General features: G+C 42.9%; 1 protein-coding gene across 5 annotated transcripts in view; it reads left to right on the forward strand.

Annotated features, from left to right (window-relative positions):
- ARHGAP44 (Rho GTPase activating protein 44) overlaps positions 1-21,593 on the forward strand; it is a 202,171-nt gene that overhangs the window by 120,641 nt on the left and 59,937 nt on the right. For 4 of the 5 annotated variants that reach the window (XM_009189704.4, XM_003912366.5, XM_009189705.4 and 1 more), the window contains exons 4-7: positions 409-485; positions 7,601-7,712; positions 11,392-11,468; positions 20,926-21,043. In XM_009189704.4, coding sequence (XP_009187968.1) covers positions 409-485; positions 7,601-7,712; positions 11,392-11,468; positions 20,926-21,043 — 384 coding nt within the window. The remainder of the gene's footprint in view (positions 1-408; positions 486-7,600; positions 7,713-11,391; positions 11,469-20,925; positions 21,044-21,593) is intronic. The other variant, XM_017950354.3, reaches the window with a different exon arrangement.

A 21,593-nucleotide genomic window follows, 5' to 3' on the forward strand; every position in this document is an offset into this window, starting at 1 on the left:
GCCACCACACCCAGTCACTGCCTCATTTTTAAAATAAAGCAAATACACTCTTTAAGATATATATTATTTTTGGAAATTAAGGCATTGCTCAAATCTTTGTTAACATCATTTTAAATTTTTCTCATTTTTCCTTCTTGCCGTCCTACCTCATTTTAAAATGCAGCATGTTAGCCTTAGGCTTATTTCCCAAAGTGTCAAATATAATTCAGTTCTCGTTTTCTGAATTTTGACGTCTCTAAGTCTAACCCATCATGGTACACTATGAATTTCTAGGTTTAAACCTATTTTAAAGTCAGCTTGTTTCATAGCTGATAAAATACCTCGGCAAGTATTTGACTTCTTGCTATTTTAGATGCAACAGATGAATATGGAAAGTAGCTTTCATTACACCATTTGCTTTCTTTTCAGAAAAAGTTGCCTTTGACAACACTGGCTCAGTGTCTGATGGAGGGGTCAGCTATCCTGGGAGATGACACACTTCTTGGGTAAGGTGACACCTTGCGTGGGTTGGTGCCAAATCTAGGTAAGTCCCCATCTATGCAAAGGGGACTAGACCCTCTCAGGGAAGCACCTGAATTCTCACTGGGGACTTTGGTGGAAAAAAGGAAAATGTTACCAGTGGGAAATCAGAACTCTTGGCTCTGAAGTCGTATTGTCTGTGCAGTGAGGCAAGGCCCAAGTAGAGAGAGATTAACATGAAACTGGTGAAGGACAATTGAAATCCCTCGGGCCCTAGCAGACGCAAATATGAAACCTCTCAATTCAAATGTCAGAACTTACAAGATTCTCAGAAAAGCAGCCCTTGCTCATGTTGAGCTTACAACAAAACAAACTGAAAATAGAATCGTCATGAGAGAGCATCAGCAGACACAATCAGTAGGAGAGTCCGTACCCTGAGAACTAAAAATAATAGAACTGTATGGAAGAAAATAAAAAATAATTGTTTAAATGGAAATTTTAAAATTAAAAAAACAGAATCCTTGACAAGAGAATCAAACAATATTAAAAAAGAATAGGCAGGATTGAAGGCCAACCAAAGAGAACTTTCCAAAATTATGCTGAAAATGTTAAATGATCGTTAGTCGAAAGAAACTGAAGATTATACACAAATAAAGAATCGCTGAACTTGAAAACAGATGTAGAGCTGCCACCCAGAATGAAGAGAATGAAGTGCAGAGATAAGGATGTAGGCATTCTTAAACTGAGAAACATGGGTGATAGAATGCAAAAGCTTGGCCGGGCGCGGTGGCTCAAGCCTGTAATCCCAGCACTTTGGGAGGCCGAGACGGGCGGATCACGAGGTCAGGAGATCAAGACCATCCTGGCTAACATGGTGAAACCCCGTCTCTACTAAAAAAATACAAAAAAACTAGCCGGGCGAGGTGGCGGGCGCCTGTAGTCCCAGCTACTCGGGAGGCTGAGGCAGGAGAATGGCGTAAACCCGGGAGGCGGAGCTTGCAGTGAGCAGAGATCCGGCCACTGCACTCCAGCCTGGGCGACACAGCGAGACTCTGTCTCAAAAAAAAAAAAAAAAAGAATGCAAAAGCTTAACATTCCATCTAGTGGGATTTCCTGAGGAAGAAAATAGGGAGAAGGGGAAGTTTGTGATTGAATTTTTCTTTTCCAGATTTAAAGAAAAACATGTTTTTAGATTTAAGGAGCACAAAATGATTTGATGGAGATCAACAAGAAAAAAATTCATCCCTGGACATATTGTAGTAAGACCACAGATCATCAACAAAAAAGAGAAAAATATAAAATTGACCATAGGAAAAGAAGATCATTACTATAAAATAGCAATTAAACTCATAACAAACTACGTATTTGAACGCCAGGAGATAATGGAGTAATGTCTTCAAGTATTGAGCGAAAACATAAGAAACTTAGTATTCTATGATAAAATAGGAAAGAGTAAGGATATTTTCAGGCAAAGATTTGAAGAAGATACTACCTGCATATTCTCACTGAAAGGGCTAGTTAAGGCTATATGAAATAGATTACATCTCTTTCACAGAAATAGAAGACAGATGAGAAGTACAAGTACCAAGGTAGGAAAAAAATTGTGTTGTAGGAGAGGAAACTTTTTTTTTTTCTCTCTCGAACCATCTTAGGTTCTTTGGTTGGGCCCTGAAAATTAGATTGACAGAAGGTAGATTAACAAGAGAAAAGCAAATAGATTTTATTAAAATATATAGCACATACACATGGAAGAACTCAGGAATTAGTAGATCAAAGGATAGTTAGAACATGGGCTTATGTAGACTTTTTTTTTTTTTGGAAATAAATTCTTGCTCTGTCACCCAGGCTGGAGTTCAATGGCACAATCTCGGCTCACTGCAACCTCTGCCTCCTGGGTGCAAGTGATTCTCCTGCCTCCACCTCCCAAATAGCTGGGATTATAGGCGAGCGCCACCACGCCCAGCTAATTTCTGTATTTTTAGTAGAGATGGGGTTTCACCATGCTGGCCAGGCTGGTCATGAACTCCTGACCTCAAGTGATCCACCCGCCTTGGCCTCCCAAAGTACTGGGATTACAGGCATGCTTATGTAGCATTTTAACAAAGAACAATGTTTTTTAGAGATGTGACAAGACAAAAGAGAAGGACTTTAAGTTTCTGTGGTGACAGAATCAGTATTTCAAGGTCCTGTCTTGTTTGAAAGGAGGATAAAGGTATTACATTTAAATTTAATGTCCAAATAGTAAAAAAATAAAATAAATTTAGTGTCAAATATGCATGTTAGAAAAGTAAGACTAACCACAAAAAGAATAGAAATAAGATATATAACTTTCAAACTAACAAAGGATAAAAAGGAAAATAAAAAAATACATAGAAGGCACTACAAGAGAAAAAAAAACAAAAAAACAAACAAACAAAAAAACACACATAATAATTGGAAAACAGAAAAAAGGATGGTAGCAATCATTGCATATATCTCTGCAATCGTAAGAGATACAAATGGAATAAACTCAACTGTTCAAAGAAAATTTCAGGTGGACAGACATGAAATCCTGTTGTATGGTATTTCCAAGAGTCATGCGTGTAATATAATGACACAGCAAGGTTGGAAGTAAAGATGACAGATTGAACATGCATCTGATTTTCTCTCCTTCCAAAATCCACTAAAACTACAATATGGAGATTTTTTTTTTTTCTTAAAAGACATAAACCCACAATGGCAGGAAAAAGCAGAAAGACAACAGCAACACAGTTTTGTGAGCTGTAAAGCATATGAATGACTGGGAACTAACCTGTCAAGTCCCCAAAAGCTGACTCCCAAGCCAGAAGTAGATATGCAAAGATCCCATGTAAATTACATCAGGTAATGCTTAGAGTCGTCAAGAACTGGCACCAGGGATCTCTGGAATAGTGGGTCTTTGGGGGTGGAGTGGGTGATGAAACCCATGAATGTGGTTGAAAGCTTTTCACTTACCACTTGGATCACTAAACCCTGCCCCATCCACACGTCTAGGTGGCTCTCATCCCCCCACTCCCACCTGAACAGAATTCTCTAGAGGGGATAAGAGAGCATCTCTAGAATGGGGGACTCTCGGTGCAGTGGAGTGTACGGGTACCATTCAGTAAAGAAGAGGCTTGAGTGATCTAATGTGTACTGGATGTGGATGCTGGTACTCCTTAGCCCTCTTCTTCCAGTCATGCAGCCCACAGGCCTTTATCCTCTAAGCAGGAAATTCGAAGAGGCTTCTCTGGGGAATCAGATTAGTCCAAAAGGAAGGACCTAAAGATCTGAGGACGTTGGAGAGGGTCAGTGCCTCAATAAGTGACCCAACCAGATCTTTCTACAGATGAATTCACACACTCTGAGCTTTTTAGTCTCCGCTCTTAAATATAGAGAGGCACCAAAGATCATCAGACATCTGAGGAAATTCTCTAACCTGAAAGCTGGAGACCAAAACAATGGGGTGGATAAAATGCAGCTTGGAAGAAACAGAGAGTGTGGAGGGGAGGAAAAAATGTTAGGAGAACAATCACTTATGTTTTCAAGTGGTAAGGGAAGATAATATGCCCATGAAATGAAAAACAGAATGTTAATACAAAATGTTTATGGGCAAGAAATACCCTGAGACCAAAAGCAAGCTTGTAGAAATGAAAAAGTATGACAGAAGATATGAAATTCTCAGTAGGTGGTTTAGAAGATAAATATGAAGAAATCATCCAGATAAGCAAAAAGACAAAGACACAGACAATAGAAAAAATTAGAAAATTCGAGGACCAATCCAGGAAGTCTTATGCCCGAATAACAGGAGTTCTTAGAAAAGGAGAGGAAGAAATAATAATAAATAATCCAACAGCATTTTCCAGACCTTGAGGACATGAGTTTCTATACTGAAAAGGCCCGTTGAGCTCCCAATACAATGGGAAGAATTAAGTTTATGTCACAGAGCTCGCCATCATGTATACTGGTGACAAAAGATTCTACAACCTTCTAGAGAGAAAACATGTCACATACAGAGGATCAGAAATGTGAATGCTTCCAGACTGAGCAAAAGCAGCAATGGCAGATAGAAGATTCTTAAGCAGTGCCTTCAGGATTCTGCTTCTGAAGGAAGCATGCTCAACCTAGGAGTTCAATATTCTGCCCAAGTTTCAATCAGTGAGAGGTTAGAGGAGAATGCCATGACATATGTGGCAAAAAAATTGACTTCCCACCTATTCTTTCTCAGCAAGCTAAAGCAAGACAGCAAGATGTGTCCTTGGTGAGGGAGTGACCAAAAGAGAGGTAGACCCAAGATAACAGAGTGTCCAGCACGAGACAGAGGAAGAGAATCCCAGGGAATGGTGAAGAAAGATGCCAGGAAGACAGATGTGCCTTAGGGATAGAGGAAAACTCAGTCCGCACTGAGACAGGTCCAGGAGGGGTTAATTCAAGAAGATGAAATTCATTTACATGATGTATGGTTCAATATTTTTTTGGTAATGTTTTTAATATATAACCGAAGAAACAAAATTAGCACACAAAACTCATAAATTTGGTGTTTATCACTGCTTAGGATGAGGTTTAATTTTTTTTTAAGTAAGTTAAGCAAATTTTGATTCAATATCTTAACAGACGAATTAGGAAAGTGGCAAAGTATTTTGAATTCAATTGGGTACATAGAAAACAAGCAAGCCAAACAAGGCAATTATTAATTTCAGGGAGAACAAATAAGAGTGCGGGGAAAACCAGTAATTATAGTATACTACCCAGATTAACTCCAAATAATATGAAGTCAAAGTGTAATATAAATAATAAGCATCTATTAATATAAATAAAGGGAAGGAGGGGAAATGGAAACATAGCTAAATTCTCATTTTCTGTGATGTCAATAGCTAATATTTAAATTTTTTTAATTAAGTAGTATTAGAAATATGGAATAAATACCAGAAAACCAGATATAAGGCACCATTAAGCTGAGCACAGTGGCTCACGCCTGTAATCCTAACACTTTGGGAGGCCAAAGTGGGTGGATTACCTGAGGTCAGGAGTTCAAGAGCAGCCCGGCCAACATGGTGAAACCCCATCTCTACTGAAAATACAAAAAGTTAGCCAGGTGCAGTGGCACGCACCTGTAATCCCAGCCACTCGGGAGGCTGAGGCACAAGAATCACTTGAACCCGGGAGGCGGAGGTTGCGGTGAGCCGAGATCGCGTCACTGCACTCCAGCCTGGGTGATAGAGCAAGATTTCGTCTCCGGAAAAAAGACACCATTAAAGAGATGCAAGGATAAAAAGTACACCTGGGCGCTGACGTTTGCGGCAGATAGGAAAAAGAGTGAAAATCTTCATTCACACACCTATGTATATGAAGTTCCTACAAATAAATAGATCCTAAAACAAAAATAGCCAAGGAATATGAACAGGCACTTCACGGGAGAGGGATATTCAGTCTTACTAGCAGTCAAGGAATGTAAATTAAAATCAGAAGGAGATAATAATTTGTATCCACCAGTTTGGCAGAAATTAAGACACCTACCAAGACCTAGAGTTGGCAAGGGTATAGAGCAATGGGAACTCCCATTTGTGCTAGTGAAATTTTCACACATGCAAAAAGAGACAGCACAAACATATTTACTGAAGCGCTGCATGTAATAGCGAAAAACTTGTTTGTGGGACAGCTTAACATAATGGTGGTATATTCATAGAACAGAATTCTCCATTGCAAAATGATCTAAATCTACATGTACCAACATGGGTAAGCTCCAAACATAATGATAAAATAAAAACGCAAGGCTGCCTGTAGTCCCAGCACTTGGGGAGGCCGACGTGGGTGGATCACCTGAGGTCAGGAGTTCGAGACCAGCCTGGCCAACATGATGACACTCCATCTCTACTAAAAATACAAAAAATTAGCTGGGCGTGGTGGCAGCCTCCTGTAATCCCAGCTACTTGGGAGGCTGAAGCAGGAGAATGGCTTGCACCTGGGAGACGGAGGTTGCAGTGAGCTGAGGTCGTGCCACTGCACTCCAGCCTGGGCGACAAGAGTGAAACTCCATCTCAAAAAAAAAAAAAAACAAGAAAAAGCAAGTAGCATCAGGATATGTTCAGTGTAAAACCATGCATGTAGACTGAACTAAGCAAAGCAGCAGTATTAATATTGTATGGGGACACATACATGTAGAGTAAAAATGTGAAAATATCAACAGGAAAGGAATATCTTCACTTTAAAAAAGCAGTTACCTCTGCTCATACTTCGCTGAATTGTAAAAACTGATTTTGTTTGTTTGTTTGTTTGAGGCAGGGTCTCTCTCTGTCACTCAGGCTAGAGTGCAGTGGCGTGATCTCGGCTCACTGCAGCCTCTGCCTCCCAGGTACAAGCAATTCTCATGCCTCAGCCTCCCAAGAACCTGGGACTACAGGCATGCACCATCACGCCTGGCTCAGTTTGGTATTTTCAGTAGAGACGGAGTTTCACTATGTTGCCCAGGATGGTTTGTAAAACCTTTTTACTTGAGTTTCAGTTAACGTGGGTGCCAGACAATGAGAGAATGGTCTGTATACAATTTGGGTAGAAATTAACATCTTTGAAATAGCATATTGTGTCATCTGGGAAGATGGCATTCAGGTCTTTCTGTCATTTGCTCATTATTAATCCACTTTTGGAATTTTTTTTTCATTGGATAATTGTCTATATATCCCTGTACTAATTACAGTTTCATGGCTTAGGAGTCAGGATTTTCTTTCTATCAGAACCTATTGAAATTGAGTTTTTGCTGTGTATTTGAAGGTGATGGTTTGTTACCAGGCAGATTTTAGCTATCCAGTGCTCTTCTCAGAGAGAGAAGCATCTGTTTCTCGGCATGACTATTTTTAGGCATGTGAATTCGACATGTGTACCTGTTTTCTCCATGTCTCTCTCGTGTTTCCCCACATGTCCCCTTGTGCCCCAGGCACACAGTGAGTGACACCTTTTGGAAGCATTGATTATTTCAGAAATGCAGAGAGCTGGAGCAGGTTGGCCCAGGGGGAGCCCTGGAGATCAACCAGCTGATTAACACTGACTTGCAAACGTTGACAAGTAAGGCAGGGGGTGAGGAGAGGGTAACGCCAGTGAAATGTTGTCTTCAAGAGTCTTCACTATTTGTTTCCCCCTTGGATTACAGGAAGATGCTGAAACTCTGTGGAGAGACAGAGGACAAGCTGGCCCAGGAGCTGATACATTTTGAATTGCAAGTTGAGAGAGACGTGATTGAGCCCCTGTTTTTGCTGGCCGAGGTAAGCAGCAGGAGTGAGGCCAGGCCCGAGTGAGCAAGGAGGTACCGAACAGGAGCCTCTCAGTCATTCTGTTTCCAGCTTTCTACTTCTGTCCCTTAACCTTCTCCCTGACGTTGTTTTTCATCAGGGATTCTTAACCAACCACACGGTCAAGATGCCCAACTATGTCCTTTCAGCATTTGCTACCCCTTCTCCCACCCATCCTCTTCCCTGCAGCCATTCCTAGAAGTAAGGTGGAAAGCTGGCAGCTTACCCGCTTCCCCACCCACAGCCTCGACTGTCTTCACCCCCACCCTCCACCCATCTCAAGTCTTCAGTGATGTGAACAGCAGCCACTCCTTACTAGGATTCTGGGGGACCAGGCGTAAGAGACTCTCTGAAGCCTCTTGCAGTTTATGTTTTCTTTTTTTTTTTTTTTTTTGTGAGATGGAGTCTCGCTCTGTCACCCAGGCTGGAGTGCGGTGGCATGATCATGGTTCACTGCAACATCTGCCTCCCGGGTTCAAGTGATTTTCCTGCCTCAAGCCTCCAGAGTAGCTGGGATTACAGGCACCCGCCACCACGCCCGGCTAACTATTGTATTTTTAGTAGAGATGGGATTTCACCATGTTGGCCAGGCTGGTCTGGAACTCCTGACCTCAGGTGATCCACCCGCCTTGGCCTCCCAAAGTGCTGGGATTATAGGCGTGAGCCATCGCACCCAGCCGCAGTTTATGTTTATACAGATTCCTTCTCTTTGCACTTTAAAAGACACTCAATTAAACTGTTTATTATTATTAATAGTCAATGATTAATTAATTAGTAATTATTAATAACAATTTTACAATTATTTTTAATTGGTCATCTGTTAATAGATTGAGCATCTCAAACCTGAAACACTCCAAAATCTGAAGTGTTTTGAGCACCGACATGATTCTCAAAGGAAATGCTCATTAGAGCATTTTGGATTTCACATATTCGGATTTGCGATGCGCAACCAGTAAATATAATGCAGATATGCCAAAATCCAGACAACTCCCAATCCCAAACATTTCTGGTCCCCAGCATTTCAGATAAGAGACACTCCACCTGTATAAAATCTAACCAGCGCTATCCCCGAGAACCCCGTATGAGTCAGGGTTCTCCAGAGAGACAGAACCAATAGGATATATGAAAGAGGGTTCTCCCCTATTAGGGGGAGTTGGCTCACATAATCACAGAGGGGGAGAGGTCCCATGATAGACCATCTGTAGGCCAGGGAACCAGAGAAGCCAGTAGCATGGCTCAGTCCAGACACCTCAGAACCCAAAACTCAGTCCAGGAATCTCAGAAGCTGATGGTGCAACCCCGAATATGAGGTGGAAGGCCAGAGAGACCCCCATTAAATGCCAGAGAACCTGGAGTCCGATGAGGGGAAAAGGTATCTCACTACGGGAGAGAGGGAGGGAGAGAGAGAGCAGAGAATCCTCCTTCCTCTTGTGTGTTTCAGCTAATTGGATGGCGCCGCCCCATTGCGGTGGGTCTTCCTCCCAGCCTGCTGATTGACACATGGGTCTCTTTTGGAAACACCCTCTCAGCCACACCCAGAAACAATCCATCAGTCCAGCCAAGTTGACACCTAAAATTAACCCTCGCAGACTCCCTGCCATGATGGAAATATTCTCAGTCTGTGCCGTTTGATAGCCACTGGCCTTAAGTGGTTTTTGCGCACTAGTGCGATTCAGGAACTCAATTGCTTAGTTTCTTTAATTTTCGTTAATTTAAATTTAGAATTTCATAGCCACGTGTGGCTAGAGGCTACTGTATTAAACTGCATTGCCCTAGACCCTGTCTGACTTCCTCTCTGAACCACATCCAGCACCTCCACGTCCCCTGACATTCTTTCTGGGACAGAGGTGTGGGCCAGTAATTACTTATGGACATGAAAGTATTCAAGGAGAAAATCCTGGATGAGGTGCTTTGGGACTGACCAGCTCTTGGCTTCTCAGGTCATCTCCTCGCCTGGAGCATTCACGAGATCCCCTCTGTGCCTCAAAAGGAGGGTCCTGGCTCTGGCCAAAGCCTGAAGCAAACCAAGGAGCAAGTCCAGTGTGGGTGCTGGCAGTCACTTGGCTCATTCAAGATACCCAGTGGCCCTCCAGCTTAGCTTCGGGGCTGGGTGGTGACTCAGGTTGTCCAGGGACTTCTCCTTCCTATTGGAAGTTGTTACATGCGGAACATGACTCATCCCTGCTCGGGCGAGTGAATAGAAAGCACTTCAGAGAACTCTGGATTCTCCTCGAATTTTTTCCTTATATAAAAACCGCAGCCTGAGATGATTTTAGTTCAATTTTCGGCCAATTTTCGTTTTGCATTCTCACATCCTGCCCTACTTTTGCTGGGCCCGGAACCAAAATTCTGCACTGGGATGTTCAAGTGAAGCCATTTTTAGAATGAAAAATATAAAAAGAGCATCCACATACAACCAAAATGGAAGAACTCGTAGCCGAGAAAAGCCATGATGGCAATGTTTATTCATTATTGACTGGAAAAGTCTTACTTTATTTCTATAAATATAAACATTTGCTTCCTTTCTTTTTATAAATAGAGAATCTGTATCCTAGATGCAGCCATAGCCTCTCCACGTTCTTCCTCCTTCAGCTGTCCGTTTTGCCTCAGGTCTGTGTGTCAGACATGACTGCGTGGCTCCCTGCATTTTTTCCCACTTTTGGCCTTTCTGGAAGTGAAGAGGGATGTGGTTGAGCCCTGTTTTTTTTTTTTTTGTTTTTTTTTTGGTGGTGCCAAGGTGAGGGCAGGAAAGTGGCCAGGCCTGCATGAGCAGAGAAGCACAGCACCTATGAGGGGGTCTGGGTTGATGGAGAGCCTGGCTGGTGTCCAGCAGAGATGGAGCAGAGGTTAGCTCAGGAAAGGGCATCATTAATTTCATCTGATGTTGGTCAAAGGGTGCTAAGTTGCCTTTAATGCAAGATGAGTAGATTCTGGAGACCTGATGTGTAGCACTGTGTGGTGATAGTTAATGATACTGTATTGTAGACTTGAAATTTGCTAAGAGGATAGATCTTAAATGTACTCACCATCAAAAACAGAAAATAGAAACTATGGGATGTGATGGATATGTTAATTAGCCTGAGTGTAGTAATCATTTCACAATGTGTGCACATGAAAACATTAAACTGTACACCTAAAATATATGCAATTCCTGTTAGTTAGACCTCAGTAACGCAAAAGGGGAAAAAAGGATTTCATCTGAAAATAAGGATTGGGAGACCGCTAGTAAACTTGTTGGGTGAATGCCAATAGTTCTTTAAGACTTGTTCTAAGGAATAGTTCTTTTTTTTTTTTTTTTTTTGAGACGGAGTCTTGTTCTGTCACCCAGGCTGGAGTGCAGTGGCATGATCTCGGCTCACTGCAACCTCTGCCTCCCGGGTTCAAGCGATTCTCCTGCCTCAGCCTCCCAAATAACTGGGATTACAGGCGCCTGCCACCATGCCCGGTTAATTTTTGTGTTTTTAGTAGAGACAGAGTTTCGCCATGTTGGCCAGGCTGGTCTCAAACTCCTGACCTCAGGTGATCCACCTGCCTTGGCCTCCCAAAGTGCTGGGATTACAGGCGTGAGCCACCGTGACTGGCCAGGAATGGTTCTTAAAGAATTTATCTTGAGCTTCAGTTTGATTGTATCTTTTATGTCCTGTAATCACAGGTGGAAATCCCAAATATTCAAAAGCAGAGGAAACACTTAGCCAAGTTGGTGCTGGACATGGATTCCTCACGAACCAGGTAGAATCTCTTTACTTTCTTTTTTGCTTCTTTGAAGGGACAGTGGTCATATTTTGGGCGGGTGGGTTTTAAGCAGGTGAGTGTGTTTTCATTCGCCAAGTTTTTCTTGACACCTAATGTGTGCCAGGCCCTGGAGGTAATCATAGTGAACTCGAGACACTGGGTCCCTGTTCTCATGAAGGCTGCAGTGGAGTTTTGGAGGTAGACACCAGGCAAGTGAAGAAACAAGACGATTCTCGAAAGCTACAAGTCGTTTAAAAAATGTAACACAGGGAGGCCGGGTGCGGTGGCTCATGCCTGTAATCCCAGCACTTTGGGAGGCCAAGGCAGGTGGATCACAAGGTCAGGCGATCGAGACCATCCTGGCTAACACAGTGAAACCCTGTCTCTATTAAAAAACAAAAAAATTAGCCGGGCGTGATGACGGGCGCCTTTAGTTCCCGCTACTTGGGAGGCTGAGGCAGGAGAATGGCGGGAACCCGGGAGGCGGAGCTTGTAGTGAGCCGAGATTGCGCCACTGCACTCCAGCCCAGGCGACAGAGCAAGACTTTGTCTCAAAAACAAAACAAAACAAAAAAAGGTAACACAGGGTAGTTTTGGAAGGGGATGATGGTGAAAGGGAGCAACAGCATTAAGGGTAAAAGAGAAAAAGCTTTTTTGAGGTCAGTCACTTTGGTCTTACAATTAGATGATGAAAACTTGGTAGCCGTACAGAGATCTGGTGCAAACCATCTATGGCAGAGGGCACAGCAAATACAGAGGCCTGTTCAAGGCACAGAAGGAAGGTCGGTGTGGCTGGGGTGGAAGGAGCAAAGGGGAGAGAGGTAAGAGATGAGAGCCGGGAGGTAGGATGAATGCTACGTCCTGTCCATAACAGGAAATTTCGCATTCTGGGGATTCACCTTTTCCTGAAGCTGATGGTGTGGGTAGCTCCTTTCTGTAGCCTTTCTCTTAACTTGAGTCCTTTCAGAGAGCAGTCAAGTACCTATAGTGCTGTTCTTCCACACCCGTCTTCCACAGTCCACCAGAAAATTCCTGTAGTAGCAGGCGGGTGCCAAAGGCCCTGAGACGGCATTGCCTGTGGCTGTCAGAGCAGGAATTGTGCACATATGTCCTTTTATTTTATACAGTGGGGTATGTGTATATAAGTTGAAAAAGGCAGGTGCATGAGTATTAATATGGAAAGAACTATTTGGTTCTCCCTTAGGTTTTTCGTAGGCCAACTTTATTTTTTAATTTATTATTTATTTATTTATTTATTTACTTAGTTATTTATTTTTGAGACGAAGATTTGCTCTTGTTGCCCAAGCTGGAGTGCAGTGGCATGATCTCTGCTCACTGCAACCTCCGCCTCCTGGGTTCAGGTGATTCTCCTGCCTCAGCCTCACGAGTAGCTGGAATTACAGGCACCTACCACCATGCTCAGCTAATTTTTGTATTTTTAGTATAGACAGGATTTCGCCATGTTGGCCAGGCTGATCACGAACTCCTGACCTCAAGTGATCTGCCCACCTCAGCCTCCCAAAGGGCTGGGGATTTTTTATTATTTTTAAAAATTTTGAGACAGGGTCTCTGTGACTCAGGCTGGAGTGCAGGGATGTGATCATAGCTCACTGCAGTCTTGAACTCATGGGCTCAAGCGCTCCTTCTGCTTCAGGTCTCCCAAGTAGCTGGGACTACAGGCATATGCCACTACACCTTGCTAATTTTTGTATTTTTTGTAGAGACAGGGTCTCACTGTGTTGCCCAGGATAGTTTCAGACCCCAGTGTAGGCCAATTTTAATCATCTTCACATCTCTTTTTCATTTTCTTGATATAAAGAAACAGAATATATTTGGGCAGACCGATGTAGCATACAGAGTTCAGAAAGTTAGATTTCAAGGTTCAGATAAACTATTTTCTAGATATGTGACCTTGGTCAAGTCACTTAATCTCCCAGAATATCAGTTTCTTCACCTGGACACAAGGAATAACATTCATGGGTTTTGCGTATTACTATCACTTCCCAAGTGCTTTATAAAAAGAAGCTGAGGACTGGGCACGGTGGCTCACGCCTGTAATCCCAGCACTTTGGGAGGCCAAGGCGGGTGGATCACAAGGTCAGGAGATCGAGACCAACCTGGCTAACTCAGTGAAACCCTGTCTCTACTAAAAATACACAAAATTAGCTGGGTGTGGTGGCAGGCACCTGTAGTCCCAGCTAGTCGGGAGGCGGAGGCAGGAGAATGGCCTGGGAGGCGGAGCTTGCAGTGAGCTGAGATGGCGCCACTGCACTCCAGCCTGGGCGACAGAGCGAGACTCCATCTCAAACAAACAAACAAACAAACGAAGCTGATACTGTAAGTAACTGGTGCACTGGAATTCTGCATCAGGAAGAATAAAAGGTACAGAGCAGTCCCCTAAGACCAGACATAAAACAGGTTAAATCAGCAAAGAAACAAGGGTTTCTTTGGTTAACTTAGTGTTCCCCAAACCCTCAGTCCACCTGAATGATTTTTGCCATCTGTGTCGATATATCTTTTAGGAGAGTTGATTACTTTTTCAAAATAAATCTATTTTAAAAAGAAATCCTTTAGTGCTACCATGAATTGGAAAGCGGTATCCTTTGCTAGAAATATCAGGTAAGCATAAAAGTGAACAGATGAAAGCAAAGCCAATGTTATTAAATTTTAGAGCCTGTTGACTATGGAAGAATGTCATCCTGAAGCTCATCTCCCTTTGTGCAAAAAGAAGAAGGGGAGGCGTTGGGTGGTTTTAAAATTATTCTGATGCAAATCTGAGACTATCTCTTTAGTGTGCTCGGAGGAATAGAGAGCAGAATGAGTGGGAAGTATTCGATTTGCTATTACTTCTATGACCTTGTGCCACGTAAAATTGCATCCCATAATATGAATGTTCAAGTCCCCTATTTTGGGAGTCATGTAAGATGGTTGAAGAAATGCAGATTGTCCCATTGTTTTCATGAGGTGGACACCGTGCTCCTGGGCAGAGTGACATCCTTCTGTGAAACCTGGGGCTTAGCTCTGAAGTCTTTTCTTTGCCTCTACAAAGAAAACCCGCATTTCCACCACAGAGCCTCTTGTTAGCGGGCTGAATGCGAGTATCAAAGCAGGTCATTACCATACATATTTTTGTTTTGTCTTCTTATGAGAAGGAGAGTTACTCCTGGTCACACTGATAGTCCATTTTGTCTAGTGTTATGTTTTCACTGGTGACACCAACTAGTGTGTAGGTTCTGCAAACGTACACACTGCTTGGTGTCATTAGGGACCTCTCTCCTGTAATTTAGCAACTGTTTTTATCTCTTAAGCTTATCTCCCTATATACTAAAATCTGAGGAAATTCTACCTCCCCTATGCAAATTTCTGTTCTTATAAACTTCAGCTTGGACCCTTTATAACCTTTGTTGTTTTAGACTAAAAAAGTCTTTTTTGCATTGTTTTCATATAAACTTGATCCATCTCCTTTATCACATCAGTGATATTTCATAGCCCACTTTGTGTAGTTGTGAGTTTAGGGGTAGGGAATTGTTCTGGGGGATTGTTTGTTTTTTCGTTTTTTTGAGACGGAGTTTTGCTCTTGTCGCCCAGGCTAGAGTGCAGTGGCATGATCTCGGCTCACTGCAACCTCCGCCTCCCGGGTTCAAGCGATTCTCCTGCCTCAGCCTCCCAAGTAGCTGGGAGTACAGGCATGCGCCACCATGCCCAGCTAATTTTTGTATTTTTAGTAGAGATGGGGTTTCGCCATGTTGGCCAGACTGGTCTCAAACTCCTGACCTCAGGTGATCCGTCCGCCTCAGCCTCCTAAAGTGCTAGGATGACAGGCGTGAACCACCACATCCGGCCGCTTTCAGGGATTGTTGACAGTACAGTCCCCTTGAAAACTCAGTTGATTTCCCCTTCAGGTCTCTGCTTTGGTAACTGTGGCAGGAGATCTAACTCAGGGCCTCAAGTTAGAGATTCCCCATCAGTATCAGTTACAGGCTACAGGATGAAAAGGGAATTTTTAGCGAAGTTATGCTCTTTGTTTCCACTTTACTCTCAGACTGGGCATTTCTAGCCTGAGTCTATCTGTCTTGTAGGACCTTGCTGAACGCCATAAGAAGCCAACCCGGCCGGGCGCAGTGGCTCACGCCTGTAATCCCAGCACTTTGGGAGGCCGAGGCGGGCGGATCACGAGGTCAGGAGATCGAGACCATCCTGGCTAACACGGTGAAACCCGTCTCTACTAAAAAAATTACAAAAAATTAGCCCGGCGTGGTGACAGGCGCCTGTAGTCCTAGCTACTCAGAAGGCTGAGGCAGGAGAATGGCATGAACCTGGAAGGCGGAGCTTGCAGTGAGCCGAGATCGTGCCACTGCACTCCAGCCTGGGCGACAGAGCGAGACTCCGTCTTAAAAAAAAAAAGGAAGCCAATCCAACACAACTTTCTGCCATTTTCCCTAACTCCTCACTCTTAGCCAATATGAGGGCTGTATCCCAAGATATATAGCAATGAGAGCGAGATCAAATGCTGTGCTATTGAACAGCAGGGATCACCAGCTCCTCTTCTGGAACAGCTGTGTTCTTAATGCTCCCCGCCCGCCACTCCCCGCATTTCTTCATAAAGCCAATGGCACAGGCTAGCTTCTCATCCTTGCAACATCCTACTTCTCATTACCAAAGATTTCTTTCATATTGTTCTGTCCTTCGCGAAGTACGGTCTGCAGAACTACAACAGTGAATTCCACATACAGCCTTTCAAGACAGGAAGTAACTCTGTATATATTATCAGCACATCTTGAACAGTAGTCCCATGGCTGGATCTTTAATTTCTGCCACAATCCTGGTGGATACTGTCAAATCCCACTCATTTCTCCAGTGTTTAATTAGATCCCAATAAGATGTGTCTGTTTATCACTATTGAAGTAAATTTGGCTTGTCTCCTTCAAAAGCCAATGATACAGACCTCAGTATTCTCAGAGAAACTAATGCTTACAGGAAGTTTTACACTGAATTAAAGGTTGTGAATTGAATTGAATGATACACAAATTTCTTTTTTTCTTTTTTTCCCTTTTTTTTTGGATAGGTTTGGTTTAGCAGTGCTTAAAGAAGGAGTCTAATTTTTCTCCAAAGTCAGCCTGACTTTTTTCTGGTCAGGTAGCTCAAGGTTAACCCTCCTGAGCCCAGGACACATACACTTTCCATTTCTGCCGAACCAGCTGCCTCTGGGCCCTGTGGACTGAATGGTATCTCCCCAAAGTTTGTATGTTGAAACCCTAACACCCAATGTGACTGTATCTGGAGATAGGTTCTTTAGGAGAACCTTATTAAGGTTAAATGAGGTCATAAGAATGGGCCCCTATTTCACTAGGATTGGTGGCCTCATAGGGAGAAAGGGTGAGCTCTGTCTGCACACACTCAGAGGAAAGCTGTGTGAGGACAGAAACAGCAGCCATCTGCAAGTCACAGATAGAGGTCTCCAGCCTGTGTCTTGATCTTGGAGTCCAGCCTCCAGAATTGTGAGAAAATAAGCTGCTGTTGTTTAAGCCACCCAGTCTGTGGTGCTTTGTTATGGAGGCCCTAACCTTCTTTGGAAGCGAGTGAAATAGTGTAAGACAGGAGGGTTTTGGAGTGGAAACTGCAGCCTATGGAATTAAGAAGTGGAATTCTGGAGGCGGAGCAGTGTGAAGTCTCTTTAGAATTGGCAGCGGAGTCTCGATGGCCATCAAAACTCATTCCTCATCTCTCACCCCTCCCCATACAGGTGACTTTTTCTCACATCCTATTTCTTCAAGGCCACTGGATGTCACATGGGCTCATGTCTCTCCGCTGTGAGCCCTCTTCCTTTTGCCCCAATTCTGAAAGTGCCGAAGAGAGGCTCCATTTGTCTGCACTTTGCTCATATGCAAAGTCTTCCATGACTTCCACGAGACTTCCATGACTCATCAGTTGGGTCAATGTGAGGAAGAATGGCACAGGCTTGACTTGGATCAGAGGCCCTCACCTGGGCCACTCACTGCCTGGATCATGCAGAACCTGGCAGTCCCCTTTTCAACCACACATTCGTGCAGGAGTGGAAGCAGGAACTTAAAAAGTAGGGGATGCCCATGGCAGAGGAAGGGGCAAGACTAGATAGAAGGAACAGTGAATGCTCCACTGAAGACACTCTCCTGTCTGCCTTTTAAAATTCTTCTTCTGGACATTCCATTGTCCTCAACCAACCTGCATTTACCTTCTTTAGATATTCCTGGTACCTGAAATTTTAAACCCTTATTCCTCACCCTTCTCTCTCATCTCTCCCAAGCCTTCATTAAAACTTGTGTCCCATCTTCATCTCCCCCAGATCAAACAGTCACAGTCCTCTTTCCCCAGAGAAGGATGGTGGCACATCAGCTACTTTGGTGAGAAGAAATGATCCTTGTGCTCTTCAACTTTCAAAGCTCAAAGTTTCCTTGGACGATGTCTAGTGTCCCTGTTTTTCCTCTGACAGAGCAGTCCAGCTCTTGAGTTTATGTGTAGAACAGAGGTCTGAAAAGACTCCCAAACCTTGAAATTCATAATTCATGTCGCTTTTCCTAAAATGACTATCTGTACAAACTTTTCCCAGCATGACCCTCTGTACAAAATTCATGTCACCTTTTCCAACATAAGTATCTGTACAAAACTCTTCTGTTCACACGACAAGAGTTTACCTTGATATTTTGTTTGCTATTTGTGTTCCACAAAGAGAACATATTTTGGACATTTTGTCACTGTTTCAAAATATCAAAATAGACCGGGCACGGTGGCTCATACCTGTAAACCCACCACTTTGGGAGGCGAATGAGGGTGGATGACCTAAGGTCAAGAGTTCAAGACCAACCTGACCAGCATGGTGAAACCCCGTCTCTACTAAAAATACAAAAATTAGCTGGGCATGGTGGCGTGTGCCTGTCATCCTGGCTACTCGGGAGGCTGAGGCAGGAGAATCACTTGAACCCAGGAGGTGGAGATTGCAGTGAGCCAAGATCACACGCCACTGCACTCCAGCCTGGGTGACAGAGCGATACTTGGTATGAAAGAAAAAAGTACACACACACACACAGACATATATATATATGTATATAAACTCACATATTGTTAATTGTAAATTTAATTTCTTATAAAAAGGGGAAAGGTGTATGTTTTTAAAGTATCAAGATATTGACTACAGGATACAGTTTGGAGGAAAAAATAAATGAGAATAAAAAGAAAAGAAAGAACTTGGGAAAATGTCTTCATTTTAATATACATATATTTAGTATGATTCTGTTTTTTAAAAAATTTAATCCTGAGTTACAAAGCCATAAAAATCTACTTAGTGTTTGTAGTCACTTTATATATATTTTTAACACTTACATGTTGGTTAGTTATTTTTTCTTCAGGTAGCATGAGTCAGATGGTGGTTATAACTTAATTCCATAATCTACCATTGCGTTATAGTTATTGCCTGAGATATAAATTACAGCCATGGCATCTCATATTTTATTTTCCAAAACTCCACAACACTTTAATACTTTATTTGAAATGACTCAACTGGGAGAGTGTTAATCAAATATATCACTTATATAGGATAAACCTTTATAAGAAAAAATTACCCAGGAATTCTTATTACTCTTGATCTGTTATTTTTTTTCAATTTAGATGTTGAAACATCTTTCAGTAGAATATTTCCTTTCTCGTTTGCCCTGAATTCTTATCTTGGAATCAGGAATCTTTTGGAGAACATGTGTTCATCTCTGGAGCTTCAAGCCAGCTTGATGTCTCAAAACCTTTTTAAAGTAATTTTCCTGTGATTGCATTCTTTAAGTGACACAGAATCCTCATTTTTGCTCCTTTTTCTTACCAGCAAAGAGACTTTTAGTTTCCTTTTCTTGTGTTACAGAGTCTTGCATTCTTCTGTTTTTCCTGCAGATAGCAAAAGAGAAAAGAATAGTGGAGTAGAGAAAATACTAAATGATTAGATTCTCGACTCTTGACATGAGAATGACGTTCCACTTTCTGCCCCCGCATCAGAGACTGCAGACTGATGGTCTGAAATCCAGATAGATTCTGTCTTGTTTGGTCTGTAGGCTATTGGCCTGCATGGTTTTTAAAAGAAATTATTTGTTGCCACACTTGACTGGGAGAATTCACGTGACAATTTGCTCCTTCTCTAGTCAGTTGAAACATCTGGCAACCCACGGCCAAGCTTCCTACCCACCTCTGCTCCATCAGCTGGAGCTCGAGAACAGCTATCCTCTCTTAGACAAGGCAGGATCCCTCCTACCAAGTTCCCAGCTCCCCCTGCTCCCTCCTGACTTCCCAAGACTGAAGCCAGCCTTGGCTGCTGTTTGTCCTCCTGATTACAGGATTGTTTTTCTTAGAGCTGAGAAATAGTTTTATATTTCCTGTCTCTATTACAAGTAGGAAATAGAGGATCGTGCGGACTAGTTTTTAAGATAATGGCCCATTTGATTTATTTTATTTTATTTTTTTAACTTACTGGCCTCTATAACCCATTGAGTTTACAGACTCAGGAGAGGAACCCACTGCTGAGACCTAATTCAGCTACTACTATCTAGCATAATTGGAACCATCTTTTAGGGCCTACTTTTGGTAACTCCCTACTGATAACACAGCAACCAGAAATATTTGTATTGCCCCCTAAAGTTTTCTGAGTAGCTTCGTCAGAAGGCACAATTTTTAAGAAAACATTCATGAGGAATCTAAATGTTGCCATAAAAATTGTTTTGGGCTTACCAGTAGAGATTTTTGCTATTGGATTTGTTTTTAATCTTACCGGCATGTCTTCTCACTTAGCATCCGTCCCTGGCTTCAGCCAGGAAGGAGAAGATTTCCATACTCAAATTCCCACAGGACAGGCAGGGGACTTAAACCAATGATAGAGACCGTGCTTAAAGGGCAGTGATAGTTATTTTGAAATATAGAATATACAATATATTACTATAGTCACCCTGATTAAACTTCAGATGTCTCACCACAGAAAATCATGAGTGAGGTGATGGATATGTTCACTAGCTTGATTTAATCATTCCATACTGTGTGTGTGCGTACATGTGTACCTATCTCCCAACACATCACATTGGACCCATCGATGTATATGATTATGATTTATTCATTAAAAAGCACATTAAGTTTTTAAAAAAGACAGCAGTAGTGATTGTCATTTGGTTTTAGTGTTTGGAAGACAATAGTGAAAATGGTGACAAATCGGGGGATGCTTGTCCTATCTGAAGGGGCCGCAGATTCTCAGCTTCAGTCAGCAGTTGACGCATGGAAATGTGGGTCCACTGCCTCCTTGCCTAGTACTCGGTACCTTTTCATGACCTCCCTTTTCAAGTGAGGGTATGTAGTTCCCTGGGTGATGTTTGTAACCAGGTGTTTTCTCGGTGCTCCCATGGGATCCCCAGGGCTCTACCTGTCTCACGTCTCTTTTTCTCCTATTTTCCATCAGGTGGCAGCAGACTTCCAAGTCTTCAGGTTTGTCCAGCAGCTTACAGCCTGCGGGTGCCAAGGCTGATGCCCTCAGGGAAGAAATGGAAGAGGCTGCCAACAGAGTGGAGATTTGCAGGGTACCTGCCCTCTTTGCTCCTCTCTACTGGGACAGGCTGGGGAGCCCTTAGGGATTTCCTTTTTGTTCGCTGGAGTTCTCTTAAAACTCTGCCAGTGAGCCTCTGGTTGAACTGACTGTCCCCAAGCCCACCTGGCTAGCATCTCCAAGGAGTCCAGGATGAACCCAAGGAGTTGGGGCTTTGATGGTGACCTAGACAGGGAGGCAGCATTCAATTATCATTGGTGGTCCTGCATGCTAGGCAAAGAGAAATGACCTGTATTGCTGTGTGAAGCTTTTGTGTAAATCATCTGAGTCCCAAAGAATAAATTTTGGGTACCAAAGGACAGTTGAGAATTTGACCATAGAGGAGCCTTGACTCACTGTTGATACTTTATTTCCTTTTTGGCTGCCTTTTGATATTTCCTGAGTCACTTTATCCATCCTATGCCTCCTGGAAGACATTTATCTATGAAGTCGAAATGCTAGCCATGAAGAGAGTCACAGCAAAGAGAACTTCCCACTTGTTAAAAGAGAGGACATCGTTCTGAAAACTGCGACTCTGTACTCGT

The sequence above is a fragment of the Papio anubis genome, chromosome 17, assembly GCF_008728515.1.
Source record: "Papio anubis isolate 15944 chromosome 17, Panubis1.0, whole genome shotgun sequence".
Lineage (NCBI taxonomy): Eukaryota > Metazoa > Chordata > Mammalia > Primates > Cercopithecidae > Papio > Papio anubis.